The sequence below is a fragment of the Syngnathus typhle genome, linkage group LG6, assembly GCF_033458585.1.
Source record: "Syngnathus typhle isolate RoL2023-S1 ecotype Sweden linkage group LG6, RoL_Styp_1.0, whole genome shotgun sequence".
In the NCBI taxonomy this organism is placed as follows: Eukaryota; Metazoa; Chordata; class Actinopteri; order Syngnathiformes; family Syngnathidae; genus Syngnathus; species Syngnathus typhle.
Window position 1 is genome coordinate 9,920,814 of NC_083743.1, and position 24,385 is coordinate 9,945,198.

At 38.8% G+C, this 24,385-nt stretch overlaps 3 protein-coding genes and 1 long non-coding RNA gene across 6 annotated transcripts in view; 3 read left to right on the top strand and 1 right to left on the bottom strand.

The window, feature by feature from the left end:
- Positions 1 to 1,099: 1,099 nt before the first annotated feature.
- On the top strand, positions 1,100 to 10,563 carry LOC133155636 (solute carrier family 25 member 36-A). Its single transcript, XM_061281103.1, has 7 exons — positions 1,100 to 1,479; positions 3,120 to 3,284; positions 4,185 to 4,262; positions 5,345 to 5,445; positions 7,202 to 7,268; positions 7,685 to 7,974; positions 8,043 to 10,563. Exons 1-7 carry the CDS (start codon positions 1,439 to 1,441, stop codon positions 8,234 to 8,236), a joined length of 936 nt encoding a protein of 311 aa, XP_061137087.1. The 5' UTR covers positions 1,100 to 1,438; the 3' UTR covers positions 8,237 to 10,563.
- Positions 10,564 to 11,470: 907 nt separating this feature from the next.
- Positions 11,471 to 18,927, top strand: LOC133155590 (SPRY domain-containing SOCS box protein 4-like). Of its 3 annotated transcripts, none has more exons than XM_061281031.1 (4): positions 11,471 to 11,787; positions 13,270 to 13,336; positions 15,269 to 16,111; positions 18,169 to 18,927. In XM_061281031.1, the coding sequence occupies exons 3-4, from the start codon at positions 15,409 to 15,411 to the stop codon at positions 18,294 to 18,296; spliced, it is 831 nt and encodes a 276-aa protein (XP_061137015.1). In that variant the 5' UTR covers positions 11,471 to 11,787; positions 13,270 to 13,336; positions 15,269 to 15,408; the 3' UTR covers positions 18,297 to 18,927. The 3 variants fall into 3 exon arrangements, with proteins under 3 accessions (XP_061137015.1, XP_061137017.1, XP_061137016.1); XM_061281033.1 differs by having other exon boundaries at positions 15,269 to 16,166; positions 18,169 to 18,308; XM_061281032.1 differs by lacking the exons at positions 11,471 to 11,787; positions 13,270 to 13,336 and adding an exon at positions 13,452 to 14,296.
- Positions 18,928 to 20,176: 1,249 nt separating this feature from the next.
- The window catches only part of LOC133155591 (calsyntenin-2-like), a 135,865-nt gene continuing 131,656 nt past the window's right edge, over positions 20,177 to 24,385 (bottom strand). The window contains exons 16-17 of the mRNA XM_061281034.1: positions 23,058 to 23,242; positions 20,177 to 22,891 (exon numbers count right to left, since the gene is read on the bottom strand). Of these exons, the coding sequence (XP_061137018.1) occupies positions 22,712 to 22,891; positions 23,058 to 23,242 (365 nt within the window). The 3' untranslated portion in view covers positions 20,177 to 22,711. The remainder of the gene's footprint in view (positions 22,892 to 23,057; positions 23,243 to 24,385) is intronic.
- LOC133155592 (uncharacterized) overlaps positions 22,764 to 24,385 on the top strand; it is a 59,821-nt gene continuing 58,199 nt past the window's right edge. Inside the window, exon 1 of the long non-coding RNA XR_009714700.1 lies at positions 22,764 to 22,904. This is a non-coding gene — a long non-coding RNA (uncharacterized LOC133155592). The remainder of the gene's footprint in view (positions 22,905 to 24,385) is intronic.

Consider the following 24,385-nt stretch of genomic DNA (forward strand, 5'->3'; position numbering starts at 1 on the left):
TCTTTGTTTGTGTTCACGGGGCAACCAAAAACCCCAAAGAATGTTTGCTCTCAAAGTTCAAAATAACATTTTATTTGACCATTTCCAGAAATAGACCTACATGGAAGAACTGTAGATATGAGTAGATGTATGTCTGTACAGCTCAGAAAAGCAGAACAAACAGAACAAAAACACTCAGCCAAGTTCACGACTTGCAATGTTTTGCAAATGTTTGCAGTATGAAAATTATTTATTTGAATCTAAGAATACAGAACACCATCAAGAACATATATGGAGATACAGTATTTTGCTTTCAAAAAAGAATGCCCAAGGGTGAAGTAAAAAAAAAAAAGTCATAGGGGGTGGAGATGTGGGGATATTGCTGACAAGGGGAAAGTGTAGGTTTTTGGTTGCTTCTTGGTTATAATGTGGTCCCTTGGACAAAACCAGTTGAAAACCCTTGTTCTAGAAGCAGTGACCCCATGGAGACCCTTTTTGCTGTCTTACAGTCAGTCAGACACTATTCGATGCAACTGCAGCACATGATGCTGTGATTTAATAGGCTGCAGCCATATTTAAATTAGGTGCGTAAGGATTTGTTTCTCATGCCCAAATTGGAAAACTTCGTTATGTCTACAAGGTTGAGAGTTACTGTTCACCTCTCATGGTTACGTAACCTTTGTATGCTTTACAAAGTAAAGTGTTTCATATTTATTACAATATTCTAATTGCTAGACTGACACAATGTACATCTTACTACATGCAAAACTTGGTATTGGTAAAAACAAAACAAAACAAAACCTCAAAAGTAGAGCAAAAACAACAACTTTTATTTTGATATTTTGAAAATAAATGATGCAACACAAATGTCGTGATAAGGCAATGAATTTGATAAAAAAAAAATAGTAAAGCCACTTTGTAGTACTAGTTAACCCTTCAATAAGGCAACATTACTTTATAATAAGTATTTCTCTTGTAGTTGAAACAGAGATCAGCCGCATTTTCTGGCATCTTACCAGTTGGCAGCCTATCTTTGCCCTACAAAATAAAAGTACTATCACGTGAAGTAAAATCGATGGGCGGGGCTACAGAAGCCCTTAACCAATCACAGCTTTTGTATTGGTTTTTTCATTCAACTACAAGCAGTAGACTTCCTTCATGGCTGTCAGACAAGCCTGTTGGGTGTGTATCGGTTGCTGTCCCGCGTGAGAGGCAAGAATTCACTAGAACCACACGAAAGATGAACTATACCGCTTATAAAGGTGGCGACGCTGATCTGTCGCTCTAAGAAGAATTTTCCCACCGGAAGCTGGCTAGCAAGGGGAGCAACTGCATGCCGTCGTTTTTCCCCGGCAGCCACTGACTGACCTCTACAACAACACACAGACGTGCTTGCTGAGTATTGACTCCCAGTTGTCTCTTATGATTGCCAGTTGACGGTTCCTGAATATGAGACATAATGAGTCAAAGAGATACACTAGTTCATCTTTTTGCAGGAGGGTGAGTAGAAGATATTGTCATGCCATTTACAGCGAGAGCTAGCGCTAGCTCCACGCCATCGTCTGTCGTCGCTCAATCTCGCCGATCCAAAACAATTGGAGAGGCTCAAATGATGTGGTTGACTTGCTTTGCGGTGCTCCGTTCATCTTAGGTCAAGTTGCTTCTCTCGGGCATATTTGCGTAAGCCTTACGGATCAATGACATGTCAATGTTTCAGTGAAACGTCAGGCAAAGGTGGACGTATGAGGGCGGGCGCCCTCGTGGGTCATTTCAAATCTTAGGTGAAATTCCGAATCAATATTTATTTTTGTTGTGTTTAACCTAGGCTCTCACCAGAAGCTAAAAAAAATAAAATTAAATAAAAATACAATGCATCGGTATGCGACTGATACACGCACCGCCACGCCATTCTTTCTTTCTTATTTCTTGAAAACGAGGTCATGACTATGCATCAATTTGTGCACAGTATTTTCCAACCTTGCTTTTTTCCCCAATGTTGCACATACAAATGATCCTTTTTACTAATGTACTGCTTTATTCTCTGAGGCTCGTGCAAGAAAACCAATGATCCCGGCAAAAACTTTGTTGACATCTCTTATCTTTGACGTTGTAAATGATCCCCTAACTAAAGATAACCGCACGTTCTCTATTATGGTATGACCTGACCCAATAGTGTTAATCGAGTTGCATCGTATCTTTTCAGATTATTTCCTTTTATATTGTCGGCTTGAATAATATGGCGTAAACAGAATGTTCCTTTCTTTTTTATGGCAATACGATTTCCAAATTTTTTTATCAATTCCGCTCCTTTTCTTAAATGGGACATATGACCGAACTTGTCCAAAGCAAGTTTTTATATTTGTTATCCCCTGTTTTAGCTTGTTTGTTGTCCCACAACCTCATATAAGATGTCCATTTTGTTTAAACGTTATCAGTGAATTGTCAGTGTGTAGGTTACTCACTCTCAAGCTTGTCAACAAGTAAAGTCAAAAGGTATCTGCTGCTGTTTGCACGTTCCTAAACCTATTATGCTACCATTTGATTGAATGTGACAACAGATAGAAGCTTGTTGTTATTTCACGAGAAACGCAAAACATTCCGATTCTTGTTTTGGCTTGCCTACATGCTACAGATCGTTAGAATGCCACAAAGACACTGGCAACATTATACAACGTTGTTCGATTGTTCTGTGAATAGCAGGTTACTAGTTCAGGTTGGGCCATGTCTTTCACGCATAGTCAGGTGGGATAGGCTACAACTAGGGCTGTGACTACAAAATATGTTAGTGTTGATCATTTTTTTCATTATGCCATCAAATAATGGAGTAAAAATAGATTTTGCAGGTATTCGAATAATGGAGTAAAAATAGATTTTGCAGGTATTTGTGCTATAGCTGCAAATAATGCTTATTTTCTAAATAAATTAAACCGACAATGATATTTTTCCATGAAAAGATTATGGTTCATTTACTTTTTGGTTGCTAATATGTCAGAAAATGTAAAAATATAGTAAAAGCTGTTGTTTGTAAATAAATGGATGAACAAACGATATGTCTGCTTTCAGTGAGTACTACATAAAATAGAGAGTAATTACTTTTGAGAGACTGAAATCAGAAGATTTTGACTTTTTCCTTTTACCAGATGTGGTGGCACTGTAGGAGCCATATTGACTTGCCCACTGGAAGTAGTGAAGACACGTCTGCAGTCATCATCCATCAGTCTCTATGTTTCTGAGGTTCATCTGAGTACCGTCAATGGGGCCAGTGTGGCTCGGATGTCTCCACCAGGTCCCCTGCACTGCCTCAAGTGAGTTCTCATTCATCAGCTCTGTTGCATTTCTTGTACGATACAATCCATCTTGCATTTAGCTGTCAAGGAAGCTTGGCTCCAGTTGATGCTTGCTCATCCAAGTCGTGCCTTATTCAGTCCAACAAGGCCAATATATCACCCATGTTTGGAAAACATCACAAACTTGTGTGTTAAATTTTGGAATTATGACACATGGCACCATAGATCAGGAAATAATCCCAAAATGAGCAGCAGTGTGTTACAGCCCGTGTGACAACACGTTCATTATTGTGAACTTGTCAAAAATGTCTATCATTGTATTGATACTTAATCGGCTTAAACCTTTTATCAGGGAATCAAATGCCACTGATATTTGCACTATTAAAGTCCATTCAAACTGCCTAATGGACTGAAGAAAATTGAATTTGGAGTGGTGTGTTGCTTTAAGTACAATAAGTACAGTGCATCATACTGCTTCTAAAGTTAGATGCAGCACAAGTATAAAGTTTTAAATAAAGCTTGGATGGTTTTGTGTTCCATCGCTCGTTTGCCAAGATGCCAACTTCTGAAGTGGATTTGTGGCTTGAATTCCGCTTGCGAAGCCCTCCACGAGCCACGTGAATCTTAGTCAAAATGCATGGATCATAAATAGATGAGTTTTTTCAAATAATTACTTGTTCGGCGTTTACGCAACTAGTTCTTTTAAGAATGAGGAACACATACTTTCATATGATGAAATGTGATCATAGCAAGCCATGTTGATGACAGCAGCGAGCATGGCAATACCTACAGAGTTTTATAAGACCAATCGGAATGTTACCCGGCACAAGTAGAAAAAGTCTTCTTCAGTGAAGGGTAGTAATGTTAAATATTCGTGTAATCTTGTAGCATCACATTTCTTCTTCTGTCTATTTTCAGATTAATTATAGAGAAGGAAGGACCTCGCTCACTCTTCAGAGGCTTGGGACCAAACCTGGTGGGTGTGGCACCTTCCAGGTGGGTTGATCACAACATATCGCTTTCCTTACATTAGCAGCTCGGAGTTGGAATCTCTAGCCACCATTACATTCATTATAATGTACAGAGCCACGGTTTCATTCCGTCACTGATCACCCATGACATTATTGATCTTGAATCCATTATTTTTCTTCCTCGTTACTACACTTTTGGCTTGAGGTAAGAGTTATATTTTATATAACTCTGAACATTTGTATCCCCAATCTTTTTTCCTCATTAAATTTAATGTAAAAGCAATTGATCTGCTCCAGCCCCTGATAAAAATAAAAAGTGTCTGATGTGCTTTTTGATCAAGTATATTACACTATATAATATTGCACATTATGAAACCCTACTGTAAGAACATAATTGAATCAAGCATCAAGAATTAAACCACCTAGGAGCAATATACTAATACCAATGTAGCTTCCATATACCTGTGCAGTGGCTTCTGATGTAAATGCGCTAGGAAACAGTTAAATAATTTAATACACGCGCCACTAGAGTTTGCCGAGACTTTTTCCGTTTTGTAAGAACTGTTTGACGGTCTAGTTTAGCACACAAGAATTTGACTGCGATAAACACTGAGGTAAAACTAGAACAGAGAGCGAGACAGCCAAGTCCTCTTCTTAATCTTTCAAATACATTTGGCAACTGCTGCATGCAAATAGTTGCGTCTCTGGGATATTTGCCGACCCAATTACTGCGCAAGAGTTAAGTTGGGTTCAACAGCATCGCTTGATGGGTGCCAATACTTCGTAGTATTTCAGGTTTTTCCAGCAGAGACAAACCGCGAATGACGTTTACCACCAAAAGGGTGGAAAGGTCTCAGTTAGGATCACCAGAAGCGGTTTACTTTTGTGCTGTCGCCAATTTGCCTTCCAGTGTTGTTCAACAGATTAAGGCAATGTGCACATGCGGGTTGTCTCATTGAGTAAATAGACCTAATGATATTGGATGGGGGTGATTTGAAAATACATCTGTTGGAGGCACAATCTTGAATGAGTCTAATAATACAGAATAATGGCATAAAAAATATTTTGCTTCCTAGTGATGCTAGCCTGTGTGATTTGTGTCAACAGAGCCATCTACTTTGCTGCTTACTCCACAGCCAAAGAGAAACTGAACAATGTACTGGAACCTGACTCCACACAGGTTCATATGGTATCAGCTGGAATGGCAGGTATATGCGCAAGCTCTCTTATCCTCACTTTGGAATGTTTTTAATCTACAGTATTTCAACCCAGTGACGACTGTATGCATCAAAAAAGAATGCAGAGAAATGCCGATCCTACCGGATTGTCCATATGTTTGTTGGAGAAATCACTGAATGCCAACACTGCTTGTTTCGGATATTTAACTGCCAACTCTGTTTGATGCTGGACGTGTGTAGGCGATCTCCAATGTACTGTCTGCAGTACGACTGTAAAAATGCCACAAAATCTTGCATTATTCACTCAAGATGACAAAAGGCAATGTTTAACCTGCTTATGTAACATATATTTGTTAGAATAAGTAAAGTAATGTGAATGTAATTAACATTCGTTCAACGACACCAGCAAAATTAATATATTAATGTTTTATATTTTAATCAATCTTTTTGTGTTTGGTCACGTGTCGTTCTTCATATAGCGGATTTAACTTGTTTGCCTATTGTCATTTATTTGTTTTACTTAACTAATTGTTACTTCAGCACGAGGACAATATATATCTTCTCATCAAAGGTGTTTTGCTGAGACTGCACGTTTATTTGAACAAAGTTAAGCCGCACTTTCGATCGGCAAGCGTACGCAACCGCACGAGCATGAGGAATCTCTTTGGTAGTTGGGCGGCTTCGGGTCAGTAGACAAGGACTCGGTAGACAAGGTTCATAAGAACCGTTATTATGCGTAGGAATGGTTACATTTCTCATTTGAACTTGCTCCAAGTTACTGGTAGTTTTTACTGGTACTCAATGATACCATTTTGTTTGTGCTTGTTTTGGAATTTAGTTTAATTTAACATTTATTTTTCAAAATATAAACTTTGACAAATACATAAATCAGCATGGATTTAAAACAAATAAGCCAAAGTGGCTTGAGTTAAAAATAACTAAAAGTATAGATATAAAAAACTACAATTAATAAAGTGAGTGTATAGACTTTATAGCTACTGTAGATAACTTTATCAAGTTTATTTTAAGTTTTTTTTTCAAGTTTGTGTTATTTTTATAATGTTTCTTTTAATGTGTTTTGAGTAAACCTTTTTTTGTGAAAATATAAATCACGCGTCAGTAACCCTTATCGTCATGTTTTTATGACTTGCTTCTTATAGTTGCCATTTAAACAGTGCATCATAAAACGCAACAAGACAAAAGATCCCTTTTCAAATAGAGTACACGTTTTTCTGTGACACGTATTTCAAGAAACGTTATGTACCCCTTTACAGCTGTGATCCAGCCGGGAAGGCACAACTTTACAATGTGGGTCATTCAAGCTGCTGGAGCTGCAGTCTGAAAGTCATCTGTCTGTGTAAAGCTAAATCTCACAGGTACACTACAGTGCCATTTTTAGCACAGTGTGACTCAGACCTTTGCAGTCAAGGTCAGCATTAGTCACACAGACTCCCCTGTGCAGAGCTATCCAAGTGGGCTGCAGTGACTGGTGATAGGGTGACGTCCATTCACTCATTTCTTTTCTAGACCCAGTCCCACCTAACCCTGAGGCTGGGTAGACCCTCCATTGGACGCGATTCAATTGCAGTAGGGTGATTTTCAAAAGGCAATTAGCTCTATTACGGGTAATTTTGAAATACTTTGTCAAGTTTTTATGTCTTTGTTAAAACCGATTTTCAAAAGAAATAGTCGGGAGTTGTTTTCTGGCAGATTAATTGGTCACTAGCTGCATATTAGCTTTGTTTCTTCTCATTGAACACATTGTGTTTTTCCCCTCTTTCTGAAGGTTTTACAGCCATTACAGCAACCAATCCAGTATGGCTTATAAAGACTCGCCTACAGCTGGATGCCAGGTGAAATGTCAATCAACATTGTGATGCTGTGCACAGCTAGACTGACCTTTTTATCTCGTGAAGAAAAAAAAAATTGTTGGCTTTTAACCATAAGAAACATCACATATCCCAGGATTCAAAGGGAAGAGAATAAAATAAAATGAGGATGTACTGTACTCAACAGTAATGAGTACACCCCATTTGAGAAAAATGCCTAATCTATTTGGCCCCAAACACAAGACACTACTTTGAAAATTTGATACAGTAATCTGAGTCACTGGTTAAATCCTTGGAAATTTAACCATGACATTAAACCATTTTTTTGCAAGTTCTGCTTGTCTTTTTTTCTTCACATGTTTTTTCTTGCTTGCGCAAGTGCTGGTCAGACATCTTGAAGTTATTCTCTCTTTTTATTTTTTTATTTTTTTTTATTTCAGAAATCGAGGGGAGCGTAGGATGAGTGCATTTGAATGTGTGCGCCGGGTATATCAGTCAGATGGCCTACGAGGTTTTTACAGGGGCATGTCCGCATCTTATGCTGGCATCTCAGAGACTGTGATCCACTTTATGATCTATGAAAACATCAAGCGGCGGCTCTTAGAAGCCAAAGCCCCCCAGAACATGGACGAACAAGAGGAGGTATCCAAGGATGCTTCAGACTTTGTGGGGATGATGCTTGCTGCTGCCACTTCCAAGACATGTGCCACATCCATTGCTTATCCTCATGGTGAGCGTGATGCCAATAAAAATCGCCTAGATTTGTCTATCGTTTTGTTTCAACCTTTGTCTTTGCAGAAGTGATCCGCACGCGACTACGTGAGGAAGGCACCAGATACCGCTCCTTCTTCCAGACTTTAACGACAGTTCCTAAAGAGGAGGGTTTTCGCGCTCTGTACCGCGGCCTCACCACCCACTTGGTACGGCAGATTCCCAACACCGCCATCATGATGTGCACCTATGAGATGGTGGTCTACTTCCTGAATGGTTAATGGCTTCACTCCTTTACTATAACTCGACCCTTGTAATCCGGCCCTTGTTCAGTGTTGGAGAGACGAAAGAACATGAAGAAACTGCTAATAAGCTACAACATGCGCACGTGACGACAGAGGCAGCGTCTCAATGTTGTCTGATGATTTTAAGTGACAAGTTTTGTTTTCTTACCAAAGGCACAAGGACGTTTGAATGGAACCCATGCTGATTTGGGGTGTTGAGGTCCAAAGTAGCTCTACCCTATTCAGAACTATTCATACTACTCCCATCCCCGCAATAATAATTTCGAAAATTATAGTTGCACTTAATAAGTAATAATGCCTCTGACTTCTCAGATCTGTTGTTGTGCTGCCAAATTTGTAATGAAGCAATTTTGAGTGAGATGTAGATGGAGGGGAATGTGCCTTGTGTAAAAACAAGATGTGATTTAGGACACGCGTGTGCTTGGTGGATGGATGTGAAACCCTGGTTAACAGAACTCTCCACAATGTGAAGTCATTTAATTGCACAAAGGTATTGTGGAATTTCAGGCACTTAGAGAAACTTAGGTTTCATCGTATACAGGACAGTCAACTTGGGTTTTGCAACGACCTAACCCAGGGGTGTCCAAACTCCGTACTTGAGGGTCGCTGTCCTGCCTGTTTCAAATGATCAGGGTTGTTATGAAGCTTCTTCAGAGCTTTCTGATGAGTTGATCGTTTGAATAGGTGTGTTGCAGCAGGAAGACATCGAAAAAAAGGCAGGTCAGCGACCAGGACTAGAGCTGGACATGCCTGACCTCACCCTTTTGCTCTTGCTTTTTATGCATTTAGAATGATCTCATCCCCACATAAAACCAGAAGTAGATTAACAGTTTATTCTTGAGTTACAGTACAGGACTAATAATATCACATAGTTTGGCCTGCTTTAGATCTACTGGAATGTAAATACATATGCAGGTTTAAGGAAGCAAAACACTGAAACATTTTTAATAGTCGTGAAATAAATAGTTTTAACATTGTAATATTGATGTATTAAACATTCGCTTAAATAATATAATTTAATTTGTCTGACTGGTAAGGCAAATGAAACCATCATCTGTATTGGGCCTCCAGTTGTGAAAATCTGATCCCTCCAATACCTACCTGTACTTATGGTGTCTCACAATCTTTTGGGGGAATTTTTATTCCCTTTTCTCATTTAGAAAATCCATATTTGGTGTTCAGGACAACCCTGTTTTGCCCTGGAATTTGGAGGGTCAGTTTGTGTTGATGAATTTGAATAATATGACTGTCTTAAACGCACAATAATAAATACACATTATAATTTCTGATTTTTTTTTTTAATATAGTTTACTTAGTTGTTCATTGCTGCTTATACAGTATAGATTTAAACAGTATTTGTTACCTAATAATGATTAAGATGGATACTAAATTATTAACCTATTCTGTCACTGGCTTTTTGTCCTTAGATCAAATTGACTGCTTACAACCAGTAAATCTAATTTCAATTTTTGCTGTGATTGGTCAGTTTAATTTAACTCAAACTGGCTACATGTTGAAACATTTTTATCTGCCTAGCTTTAGTGAAAGGGCGGTTTTGGCTGGACATCTAAATTGCTTAACCCCTAACCTGTACTTTGGATTGTGGAAATCGCCCAGCTATGTGACCCCTTGTCAGATGCTGTGAGTAGTGCATTAGCTTATTCCCCATGTAAGCATTTTTGCAAACCCTTAACATCAATGCGCACAAGTTGGGTGACCAAGCTCGTTCTGCTTGAATTGGGTTTAAAGTTTGTCAGTCAAATAGATGGGTTGGTTGAGTTAATTTTACCAAACCTTATAAGGGTGGTTGACTCATCCCCTCAAAAAATATGTTGAATACTGTCAGAAAAACACAATTAAACAAATATTGTATTTACTTTCAGCAAAATCAACTTGAACTGGAAATATATTAATACAACTTAAGTATGCATCTTTTTCAACTATATTGTACAGCATGTCTGCCTGCTGTTCATACAGTCTTCCTTTCATCCAATGGTAATTGTTTTACACATGTTTGCATTGTGTGCTTGTGTGTATGTGTATGTGTTGTGTGTGTTTGCCTAAATGACAGTCTGTCATTCAGTCATGTCTTGAGCGTAAGAAACTAGGAATTATGTATGCACTCAGTAAAGGAACTGCAGGTTTTTATCTTTTTAAATAAATTGTTGCCTTTCTCCTGCTGACCTTTTTCCATGTTGTAGTTGATGTTGTTGATGAGCCTACTTTAAGTGTGGCTCTATCTATGCATTGTCATGACTTGTTTTGTTGAATATGTGAGTCAATAAACTCGAGAGTGCAACTCATGCTGTATTCACGGGGTCTAGTTTTGTAATATGGGATTTTATCAGCAGGTGGCAGTATTTGTCCAGTCCGTTGAGTTAGTTTTCTTATCCCAGAATGTTGTATTCTGAGTCTCAACTGCAGAACGTTGCATCAACAGAAGGCAAACAAAATATCACAGGCCAAGTACCAAGTTTGTTTCCAAAACATGCGTTCAGCCAACAACACTAACATTCAAGAGTTTTTTCAAGAGTGAAAAAATGAACATGAAAGCAATACAATCCTTTCAGATATGGTTGCATGCATATTTTAAATGCAGACTTTCTAAATGTAGAATACAATTTTAATAACAATATTTGAGTGGGAATATTTTAGATACCTTCATGTTCTAATCAACAAGTCTTGTTTTCATCAGATGTTGATATAAAAGACTTGCTTTCAATTTGCCTTTTAGTGGACCTGTATGGAAAGTTTAACAACACCTTGACATAAGCTACCATTTTCACAATGACGTGTGCATTTTCTCATCTCTGCAAGAAAGCAAAGACGCATTGACTCTAAAATTGTCACTTAACTTCAAATAGGAATATGAAGAGTAAGACTGCAATAGGCCATATACATTCAATTTATAAATGTTCACCTTGACTGCATCAATGACAGCAATAAAAACACAATTAGATATTCGAAATTGTAATCACTTGGGGTACTTCAGGATAATAGCAAACAACATCCATCAGATTAAGAATATGGGGGGTTTCAAATGCTTTTTAGAAATATACCATCAGACCAAAATTGCTTAGTGATCACACTGTGAAAGAAAAATATAAGTATTTTTTTGTGCATACCCCAACAAACGCTTATAGTTGCAAACATCGCGAGAGGACGCGTGATCACGCGAACTGACTTGACGCCAGTTACCTTTTCGTGATCCTCAACCTGCAGCCAATCAGCTACAAGGAAGCACACATGGACGCCCGGACGGTGATAACACAGTAAACCACGTCCACGGACTAGACGTTATCCACGGAGAACAAAGAACGTCGTCTGATTTGTTTGCCTCGTCAATCTGGATAGTAGGCATGCCATCAAGCACGCTTTACGTTTGTTTTTAGGACTTTCTATTTTTTTTTTATCTAAGGCGTGTTGGGACTTGTTTTTTTTTTAATTTGAGCAACGGAGAAACTCATTGGTTTGTTGCAACTTCTGCAAGCTGCTTAGTTTGTGTCGGAGGGCAGCGTCTACTTCAGGTAAGTTTTAAAAGTCTTTACACGACGAATCATCTAGTGTCCAACTATATTTCCGTGAGCATAAAGTTTTCTCCAAACGTACTGATTATTTGGGTTTACGCGGTGGGGACGAACTCGATTACAGATCTGGTCGTGTTAGTGTTTTATTTATTTATTTTTTCGTCCTTCAAAAATTGACAGATCGTAGTATTAACAAGGCTAAAACATTTTCCGATATCTGAAGATTGATTCAAATTTTCGGCATGTACCAGACGGTCTATACTCATACCAGTTGAGCGTGTTTTGTTGCGCGTGTAAGCAAACAGGAAGTTGGTTGTGAGTCATATTCCTGGTTAGTGGGGAGTGGAGTAGGGCAGCAAATAATACTTTTGCTCTAATAACGTTTAATTCAACGATTTTATCTATTTATGATCATCTTTATCCATGTGAAGACACTGATCATGTTAAATGAAAACACCAGTCAAAATTAATTATCCAGCATTTCACTCCTCAGTGTGTGTTTAGAATATAAAATAAATATTTATTAATGACATCTGGTTACCCGAAAATAAGTTTAAGACGTTTAGGTATCTACTGTATGTATGACATACATATTCCTCTTTGTCTGTGCTTAACTGCGCAGTACAATACTGCCCCCAAGTGGCCAAGACGGACACTTGCAAGAGCAGCACCATCAATTGGATAGCAGCATTAAATTATGAAATTCAAATTGTTTCATTTTTATAGTTTATTTAGTTGTTACTGTGTTATGATTTTATGAAGTATAGCTCATGGCACCACTGTGTTTTACTTTCATACAAGACTCACTGGCACAGCAATGGCATTTTTGAAAGTTGGTTTCGCAGTTGCAGTATTTACAGTACGTTTGTCTTAATATATAATGAATTTTGTGATGCAGACCACTGTTTTCATGTATTCCAGGGCATAATTTGGTTGCAATTTAAATTAAAGTCTTCACTCTGTTTGTCTTGCAACCATTCCAGTTTATCATGTTTATCTTTAAATCTTGTTCAAGTTAATTACTGGTTTGGGTAAAGATGTCATTTAATTAAATACTTTGGATTTAAGCACACCATCTGCCTAGCACCCCCTGGCCAGGCTATCGTCCATATCAAATGGTATTTTGTGTGGCTGTACCAGCAGATGGTCAGACGGATTAACTGCAGCAATTGTAGCTGCTATGGACACTTCTTGCTTCTTGGATTGAAATGTTAAGGGTGTCTGCCCATTCAAGTTTTTTTTTTTTTTTAAATAAAAAAAAAAAAAAGTAAGCATTGTGCAACTTTAGTTTAAATAAATAAATTATCTGTTACTTTGGTTTTATGTTTAAATATGAGGTGAAAAGTTGATATAATTCACATTGCCTGCTTGCCTCTCAATGTCACCCCTTCTTGACAAAACATTACGTGTTAAATATTTGAATTATTTATAGCAAAGTTAAACCTTGAAACCTCTAAATTATGTATTTTCTGTCTGTTCTAGGGTGACTCACCATCCTTAAACTATGCATTCAGAACTGTACCTGAGAATTCTACGGGCAAACATCGAGGTAACCATCTGCTTAGACAAGTTGCTCATGTAGAAATTATTAAAGCAAAAAAATTTGCTTTGGCAAGCTCAGTATCGGTGGAAAACAATTCTTACCCTTTTGAAACTCAACAAAACTATATAAATAATCATAAAGTAGTTCTTCAATGTTTTTCAGGGTGACTTTCAACTGCAATCGCAGTTTAAAGCGACACCACATTTTTTCTGTCTGCCTCGGTTGCATTTGCTGCCTTTAGCTGTCAGTGCATCTCTGAGAAGTTTCTTTCACACTGGCTATCCAATGCAGCGATTTTCGGACAAATTTGCTGCCATTAGCTGTAACCCCTGCGTGAAGTTTAACACCAAAGACACACTGTTCACATACGCACATGTTGAAAGCAATTATTGCTATTGCGCTGACACGTCACTCATCTAATTTATGTCAATGAGCCTGAGCCCCATCGTCGCATATCTAATTTATGTCCGTGTGCTTGAGCGGCTCAAGCTGAAACCCATGTGTACTTTGGAAATAACAATGTTCCCCATCTGCAAGTGTTTGTTTGCAAGGGGGAGGTGACTAAATCTTGACTCTAGCGTTATGCATCTTATGTGCTGGCAGTTTTGAAGGGGTTGTGGAGTAGCTGCTTCGGGACTAAAAGTGTGCTCCTCTATAAGCCCTGGCTCCTCTTCACCTTTCTTCCTTGGCTGTCTCCTTCAGCAGCTGTTTTCTTGCAAACTGGGAAGCCAGGCTTTTTCTCCATCCTTGCGTCACAAGCTGGAATTTACTGACTCATGACACGCCCGCACGCACGCACACTCTTTGCTGTCTGTGCCCTATCCCACAATCGTCTTGCTGTTGACTGTTTACTGACCCCCCTTTTGGACTGAGAACTGTGTTCCCACTCTTTCACTTGGCAGCTATGATTGTGTGTTCACATTTCTGTGTGAAAGACTCCTGACTGCCCGGTGCAATGCTTTCATGGTAAGCTGTCGTTTCACAGGCCACTTGATGAGTTTTTTTTTATGGTGCTTTCTGTCTTGCGATATCTTCCCATTTCTCTCTTGGCTTAAATATTGCGTGTTAGTGTTCCAGCGGGCTTTTGGAGTCTCTCGATCTATTTCCGACCCTGAAATTCTGAAAGCGATTTCAACGTGACAATCCTTTGTTTTTATTAAAAATCCTTATTAAAGTTCACTAGCACTAGCTATATTGATGTTGAACAGAATTGAGTATCATTTTGTGATCAGCGGATTGTCATTCAATATAGATTAATATTAGAAACATTAACAGTGACTAAAGTGTCATTTGTTTTGGGCTGCCCTTATATATTTGGCTGTACAACTCGAAGAGTAACACAGATTCCTTTGCGAAAAAACTACAGGGGATTGAGCAGCACAGCTGGGCCAGAGCTTATGGGAAAGCCACATGGTGTACTGTATCCAAGGGGCAGATGAAAAGGCTGAGATAATATGCGCAATTATGTATATTAGAATTTTTTTCTTTCCACAGTGTTACCAAAAAATGCATGTTAGTGTGCAAGTAGTCTGTACATAAATCAGGGATACCCAAGTCCAGTTCTCGAGAGTGCCTATCCAGCCTGTTTTAGATGTATCTCTAGACCTGATTCAAAACATTAGCATTGTTATCAGGCTTTTGCAAAGCTTGCTGATGAGCCGATTATTTGAATCGGGTGTGTTCTCATAGGGCTACACCTAAAACAGGCTCTTGAGGACCAAACTGAACACACCCCTGAAGTTAATTATTTTGGAGTCTTTGTGTGTGCTCTGCAAGGAGAAAGGTAAAGTTTGATGATGCACATTTGTCATTTAAATTGTGAGTGGGAATATTACTTCTCTTAAAAGTGCTTACCTGGATTTAGAAATACACCATCTCATTTTGTTTTGTATGGATTGCACAATCCGTTCACAGATTTATGCTGTGTCTGTGTTTCAGGAGTCACACACCCCCTGGTAGAAGAGTTGACTATATCCATGCCAAATGAGTTAACGTCAGGATACACCACTTAATTATTAGGATCTTTAGTGCATTCATCCCCTCCCCTTACCCTCTCTTTCCCTCAAGACCACTTCGCCATGGGCCAGAAGATTGCAGTGAGCATTAAGTCGGTGGATGGGGAGCCTTCATACAGCCCCGTGCGACAAGGACCGCAAGGTCCAGATTTCTGCCTGTCACCCAGACTGGATTTACTGCTAGACATGCCCCCGGCCAGTCCCGAGACTCAGCTACGCCACGCCTGGAATCCCGATGATCGGTCTCTCAACGTCTTTGTCAAAGAAGACGAGAAGCTGACGTTCCACCGACACCCAGTAGCCCAGAGCACAGACTGTATCCGAGGCAAAGTGGGCTACACTAGGGGCCTCCATGTTTGGAGTATACACTGGCCAGCCAGACAGAGAGGCACTCATGCCGTTGTAGGAGTGGCCACCGTCGAAGCACCTTTACACTCAGTGGGATACACCGCCTTGGTGGGATCAGATTCCGAGTCCTGGGGCTGGGACCTGTGTCGAAACAGACTCTACCACGATGGAAAGAATCACCCCGTTTCTTCGACAACTCTCACCTACCCTTGCTTCCTTGAGCCAGATGAGTCATTTGTGCTCCCAGACTCCCTGGCAGTAATACTTGATATGGACGAGGGCTCATTGAGCTTCATGGTGGACGGACAGTATTTGGGAGTGGCTTTTCGAGGGTTAAAAGGCAAGAGACTGTATCCCATTGTCAGTGCTGTGTGGGGACACTGTGAAGTGACGATTCGCTACGTCAACGGACTAGATCGTAAGTTCATCTCCGTCAACACAAAGACGAACTATTCATGAGGGGCAGTCAAAAGGTAAAGAGCCCTGTTCAATTTCCCCGAATTAAAATACTAGTACAATATGAATGTTTGAATGCATCAACTTCCTGTCAGCCATTTTGGTAATGACTATCATTGGATGTTGTGATTGAATTCCTTTTTTGGAAGGGTGTCCACCAATAAACATTTTGACTGCCCCTCATCTTTAGAGCCGACTGCCATGGGATTATTTGTGCATTGTTGACCTTCTCTCTTTTTTTAAGGTTTTCAATGAGCACAAGTTGATCACCATGCAAAAGCTTAACGCTGTAATCGTGATGGTCCTCATACTATCCTCTATTCCCCCCGCCCTGCATTTTGTGTCAGCTTTGCTTCAACGGCATCACGTTCAACAACATCAAACATATTGTTACCCAACAAATTGCACAATTTCAACATTTTTGCAATAGTCGACTCGTAGTTGTCAATGGAAAAAAATTCTGCAGTCTGTATAGTAGCCACCAACCTCCATGCAGTAGCCGCCCCTTCTAGCGTCTAGCATAGTTTGCATGCTTTGTGGCAAAGTGATGGCTGATATTGTATTTTTTGGAAAACTGCAATAGCTTCCTGGGATATCAGAAGTGCAGCCGTTGAAAAAACATTTTGTTCCCCACTCTTTATCAAACACACCCCCTTTCTCTTGAGTTATACTATACATACTGTATGTGTCTCAAAAACCTCTCTCTCTCTCCCCACATGGTGATTGATCTATTAATAAAGAATTGGAGCACCAACATCAGTAAATGCCACACTTTGCAGCATTTAACATCTTTTTACCTAGGTGGCACAACACAGGTGGTCCACTCGGTGGTGGTCAGACTCTGTCGTTTTGCCTTTGTTTTTGTCATTTTCATCTGTTTTTGGTGACCCAACACCACTGGCTTACACTGAGCAGCGGAGCCCCTGGATATCATGGTGCATGAAAGCACAACCGGAGGAAAAGGGAGGGAAGATTTGGCTACCTCTGATAAAGGTCACTTTGGCCTATTGTATACGTGAAGTATTTGGCTGCGGTCTGGAACAACCAGTGATGTAAGGATGCATAAAGGCCTGCCTGCAGGAGCGAATCCATGTCAGAAAAAGGAAACGCTACTCGTGCCATCTAAAGTCCCAGTCGTCCAATTTGTTATTGTTGTATTGTTATCCAGTATTAACCGTCTCCATGACAACAAGCCTTGTGGCATTTCGGCTAATGACAAAATGCTTAGTCAACCAATTAAACTGAAGGAAAGCGACCAGTGGAAGGGAACATTCCACCAACTTCGTTACTGCTGTCCTCTTTTGTATTTGAGTGAACCCCATTTAACTTTTTTTCTCTCTTTTTTTTTTTTTTATTTAATATAAATGACACCTTTCCTGTTTTTCTTTTTTACTGCTTGTGTTTTACTTGGTTGTTAATAGTGGAGATGTGGTTTTGGAATTTGTATGAACAAAAAATACATGTAGTAGGGCATGACTGATATTTGGGCTGATTTGGATATTTGGCAGGAAAACAAATTCTGAGAACTGATTAATCAGCAACATTTATTTTCAAGAATATACATAATGGGTAAAAGTTCCCAACATAAAACAACAAAATAATATGAAATATGAGCAGAACTCTTGATTGTTTTACCGAACTTTGTCCTTTAGTGTTTGTTTAATTTTGCAAAAAAGAGAACATTTCAAAAATACATAAACATGGACACAACAATACGCAAAAGTATGACGTGATTAGTTTAACTTTTTATTCAAGCAGTACGTTTTAGTTAGCATTACATTTCTTATACATTCCTTTACAATTCTTCTAGTCTTTTTGTTTGCCATGAAGCGATGTCCTTTACTTGCTAGCCATACTTGCGGAACAGCATTTACTGTCTGAAGAAAAAGATTGTATCAGCGTTTAATCAGATGGCCTGGTCCAAATATTTACAATGAGATGATGACGCAGTTCACGTTGCTTGTTGTTCATGTTGTTGGTACCAGCAATTGGATCCTAACCAATTTTTCTCTTTTGCAGCGGAACCCCTCCCACTCATGGAGCTATGTAGAAGAGTAGCTCGCCTGACTCTGGGTAGGGAGCGCATCCATCACATCGACACGCTCCCGCTGCCTCAGACTCTCAAGAACTACCTCCAGTACCAGTGACAAAGTCCGCCCGCACACTCTCACTGGAACTTTAACGTGGGAGGTACTGTTCACCTGTTACTCTCACTGCGACCCTTCCAATTGAACTTGATTAAAACCCCAGATATCTGCTGAAAACGTCAAGAAGGGCGTTGACTGTGACTAGAAGATAAGCATGAATATGATGCAATGTTTTTATTCTCCTGTTTCTTCGTGGAATGGATTATAGGATTTTATGAACGCGATAAAATGAAATGTCTTCTGCTAATCAGAGGCGTAAGCAAACGAGTCAAATGAAGATACCTCAAGGCCTTAATTGCTGTATCTACGTGCAGGCAGCCAAATATTGTATAGATTTGCAGTCTTACCTACTTCCCACTTACATTTTTTCTTTCTCAGGTGATAGGAACCTCTAACAGACTTGACCATTAGTTACTTTTAGAGTTGTAAGTGCTGTTTTTTTTTTAAACCATTAAATGGTGTTAAATTTGGGTTTCACCCCTAAAATACTTTTTAAAACAATTTTTATCTCTACATATTTTGAGATTTGTCTCCAGGGCATGATCTCGCAGAGATTGGGAAACGTTAAGGACATAAGCATATTTTAAATGTGAATAACAATAAACTTGGCAAAACGTACGCCTCCTTACAATGTGTGCTCTCTCAATTTCATGATGTACTTTCACACAACCATACAATTCTAACCCCCCCCCTTCTGTCTTAAAGAGTGTCTGGTAAAAGAAACGGGGCAGTGAAAATCATCAGCAATTCAACAGAGGATGGTTTGGAAATTTTTCCTCCCACCAGCAAAAGACCTATCCGTCTGTGATTACAATTTGAAATGGCGATATGAGACAAAGTATAAGAATTTTGACGCTAAAAGGATTCTTCTTGCCACGTCAATGAAACGATAAGAAAAAGCAAGTGATTTGAGTAAATACAACTTCACAAGCCATTCTCAGCTGCACAAGTAGCCTAAAATAAACAATTCCTTTGGTTTTATGTCACCCTATGTTAGTTTTAGAATTCCTGAGATACTTGATTTACCTTGGCCTTGGGACAGTAATACATACATTCTTTTTGTGTTTACCTTTTAAAAGTCCTCCAATACTCCTTAAAGTGTCAGATTTTTGTATCGACTTGTAATAAATGAGAAATTGTCTCAGGGCCAACTTTAACAAAGAATGCGTGATTTAAGTTACTCACTGTGGCCAAGTTTTAGTGGCATTCAATTTGATAAGCCTTCACTGCAAAAGTTGTAATGTTTGTACAGTAAAATGGAGATACCTGATCAAATTGTGATTTTACAAGGAGAGTTATCACATTCTAGAAAAATAGACAGCCAGTCACATCAAACACTATTTGTGTTAGGGGAAAAAGAAATATTACCACACCCATATCAACCCAATGTACCAAATATTTGGCAACAAGGCAGACAGGTTTTGCACTGGGCTACTGCTCCCATCTTCTGGTCATCTTTAGTTGTTGCAACCTTTTTCCAGTTAGATACGGTGACATAAATATTATTTTGTACGTTGCGTTCCACTTAGTAAATGCGCGGTTTCCACGAATGAATCTGTCCTGCATATGTAATGTTTATTTATGGATTATATAGCGTGGGTGTGTGTGTACATCAATAAAGTGAGCAAGCCATTTCCACCACTTCAGAGCAATAATTAGCAAAATAATGATGATATGAAATTCACAGGATTTAGATGTTGACGTTTCGGTCCTACGCCATCATATTTATGTAACAAACATTCTTGAGTCAAACGGCCCTTACACTTCATATGCTTCTTTCATATAGACTAAAATGTGATGTGTAAATTGTGTTCTTATCGTAAATGGATTGACGGGAATCTAATGCCAAATACGAAAAGATCAATGTGCAAATTGATGGCTCGATTCCAAAACAGGGTTTTATTGGTCAATTTACAGAAAGTGCTGTAGTGACTGACCATTCCAAAGCAAAACAGACAAAAGAGTCCAGAAAAAAATAAAAATAAAACAACGTTGTACACAATATACAAGGTTTCCATGTTAACTGCATTGTCCTCTTCTAAAACACATATCAGGTCAACATTAGGGCTTGATGGGAAAAAAAACACCAAAAGGTTTCAGATGAGCAAGGTAGTGAAAAGGATGACCTCACGAGACTAATGTGGTAAACCTTTAAACAACATGTATTTTACATGAACATATAGTAGTGCTACAGTATACACATATTCCATTTTAGGGTGTTCATTTAACACAGCTCTGTGTTGGTGAGTTACAGCTAAGAAAAATAAAACAAGAAACCATCAAAGGGACTTTGTTTTATTATTATTATTATATATTCAAATGTCATGATTATCCAATTGTTTAATTTCTTTTTAATGCAAAAGTCAACATCAAAATTCTCTTCACAAAAATGTTGTATGCACCTTGTACGAGGCTCACCACAGCATTATAATAAATATTGTGTCTGTGAAATATGACTTAATCAGCAAAATATATATTTTCTTTCTTAAATCCATTTTGCCACTGACTCAACCAAAAATGACATCACGATTGCTCGGTGCTAAGATGTCACGGTTCAGCTTCAAATTTCACAATGGAATCGTAATCAAAAAGTTGTGTTTAAACTAACAGGGGAGCATACAACATAGTATTATTGTAAAGACAATTGGGTTGGGTTGGGTTGGCTTCCTTTTTAACGCTCACCCTTAAAGTGCTATCAATGTGTCGTTAACCTCAACCTTGACCGCATCACGCAGAACACAAATTCCAACGGGCTGATCAATATTTTCCCTCCTTATTGTTCCAGTTTATGACACACATTTTTATCTATTGCTATCCATTGTGTCAATACACATTAGACTGCATGTCAAAGTGGACCAGATTTTATATTGCAGCACCTATTGGATAGCCCAAATATATATTACTACTTGTGCTCAACTAATATAGGTGTTTTCTTCATTGGTGAAATATTGGGAAAGAAGAAAAAAACAAAGATATGGTTTTCCTAGTAGTTGTGTGTATATATATATAATATATATTATATATAGCACTGTTTCTGGATTCATTACAAATTAACTGAAATATTGCAAGCCTTTTATTAATGTAATTTTTGTTTTTTAATTGCATTACAGAAAATAAAGGACTTAATAGGACACAATATTCTAGTTTTCTGAGACAGTCCTGTATGTGTGTGTGTGTATATGTGTGTGTGTGTGTGTGTGTATAAAGTCTACTATATTCTCTTTTATACAATAGGTATTTTTTGGGTACTTATTGGTCTATATCTGGGACCTCGGGTTCTACTTTGTAGCCATTTCATGTGTGTTGATATGAAAAAAGTTCTTTGAATCCTACCTTAGTGTTTTCAGCCATATTGTCAGCCAAATCCCGCAACACTGTTTGCAGTGTTGTGTGCTGCTTTTTGCCATTGTTTTGCCCATAACGGTGCACATTTACAACTCATAAGGCTGCTTTCTTTTTGAAAATATGTACAGCTTGCCGCATGGACTTAGTTCTGGTATCCATGGAGCCATCCATGGCACATCCAAACACTCAAACAAACAAACAAACAAACAAACAAACAAACAAACAAACAAACAAACAAACAAACAAACAAACCCAACTGAACACTGAGCTGACATGTACATAAAGGGACTGCGGCGCCACTGACTATTTCTGCAGAGTAAAGATTCTAACATCTGCATATGAAAATGAAGCGAGATGATATTTGTTGTGTACAAGTGGAGAGAAAGGTCTCTGGGTGCAGTCTGTATGATTGGGGTAAGGATGGAGAGGCTTAGATGGGAAATCACTTACGGTACTGTACTCTCTATTTACAAGATTGTGTATAAAAACGTACCATGGGGATTCGCCGTGTAACCCCAAAACACAAAATTTGAATCCCTTGTTGAGTTTAACATGACATCTGGACACTGCACTGTAGCTTTCTATCTTTTTTTGTGTGTTACTTTTAGAGTTCCATTGAAAATATACCATTTCAGTAAAATCACCTGACTTTGCTGCAAGGGCCGAGATAAAGATGGCTACATCACACATTGTACAAAAATCCAAATAATAATAGAAATTTTAGCCACTTGCATTCTTTTGTATCAGAAATCTTTGCAGAATTTGTTTCATTAAGCTTTGCTGAATTGTGTGACTTTTGTAGTGAAAGGACATTTAGTGTACCTATTAACAGTAAATTTAGTTGTATTTCAATTTTTGGTCAAATTTTAATTTGTTTTTATTTTTCTATTTTACATTATGTGCTAGGTGTTAGGCCGGGTGTAGTTAAATCCAGTGGGGGGCGATATTACATCATTTTTCAATACCACAAAGTTTGTACGTCTACCTGATTGTTTTAGTGTGTGTCAGCCATCATCATTTGATGTTTTCTTACAGCCATATTGATCGTGTGAATGTTTGTGATTGATAATTTAAATAGATATTGTTTTGTCCCAGTTCAGACGCTTCGTTCCCTGCATCCTGGGTAGTTGGACGTCCACTTCTTCCTCGCTGTCATCCGACTCTGCACTAGTGATATCATCCTCCTCTTCTTCGTCTTCATCCTCTTCCTCACTCACCTCTTGCTCGGTGGCCTGGGGATCCTGCAGATTCTGAGAGAAGCAGGTACTAAATGACAACCAAGGAGTTGTAAATTATCGCTTCCCTTTTAAATTGTGATTTAAAAAGATGCACATTTTTACTTCATTACAATGGCAGTCCTATTCCGTGTAATTTCTCCAAGCGTTATCGACCGCCATTTTTCTCCATTTACTGTACCTCCATCGGGTTGACGGTGATGGACAGGGCTGAGTCGTCCCAGGTTCCGTTTTCCTCTTTGGTCATCTCAGACAGCTTGATTTCTTGCTGGTGGGTTAGATGGATGCGGTAGATGCCTAACACCACTACCACCACCAGGACGGCGATACACATCACAATGACCACTGTGACGGCACTCGGGACCCCTGATAATGACAGACAACAACACAATCCTAAAGTTCGGATAGTCCACTCGTCCGTCCGTCCATCCATCTGTTTTTTACCACTGATCATACTTCGGGTCACCGTTGAGCTGGAGCTTATCCCAGCTGATGTTGTCCTAAAAGGCAACATACAGCCTGGACTGGGCAACAGCCGGGCGCTTGGAACGTATTAAAAAACAAACGGTTGTATTTCAGGTATGCATATACTAGAAGACATGAAGAAAAAAGCTTGAACATCAAGTTCTGGCCAAGGAGTCAGCAGAACGTTCAGAAGATGATTAAAAGACTGCTACCGCAACTAATCTATCCATCCTTTTGTTTCCTACACCAGGGATGGACAACTAGCAGACTTTGACTACATTCTGAGTGAGGAAAAAAACAAAAAGAGCCACAGTCGGTCTCCTAATCGTCCAAAAGTGTAATTAAAAAAAATAGTTAAACTTATTTTGAGAGTGATTTTAGGAGAGAATATGTCACTAAAGTCACAGGGGAAAATGCACAGTTAAATTAAGCAGGGAAAACATGTCAACAAGCACCTTAGCCACTCCACAATTTTGTAAAAAAAAAAATCCCATTAGCCTTGTCTCGTAGACACAGAGAAAGCTGTGAGTTAGGCTGTTTTGTTTGTTGTTTAAAATGATAACAAATATCCTCCTTTTTTTTTCTCATACCACTTATTTTGTTTAGGGTCAAAGAGTGAGAGCGGACTTCAGCTGAAATCGTTTAGAGAGCAAATGTTGGATTTAGAGAGAAAACCATTAAGTCTGGCATTCGCATTTCACTGAGTGGGAGTTGAACCCACGCTTCCATGCACAGAAGTGAGATAGGCAAACCAATATCCTGTATTTAGTTTATGACTAAATAAAAATTAGGACCCCTGTTATAAATTTTAGGACGCAAAAGCTCATAAAAATGTACAAAGTTAATTATATTTGCATCAAAGTCTTTAAGGTTTAAAGAATGTAAAAAAAAAAGTCTACTGTATTTAAAGTATAATAAGTAAAATAAGTACCTAAAAGTAAAATAATCCCCAACATATAAACCTAGTTGCTGTGCAGTCCACAGCAACAAAAGTGGAGCAAAACCAGAATAAACTTTCTTCAATCGGATACTCAAAACAACAAC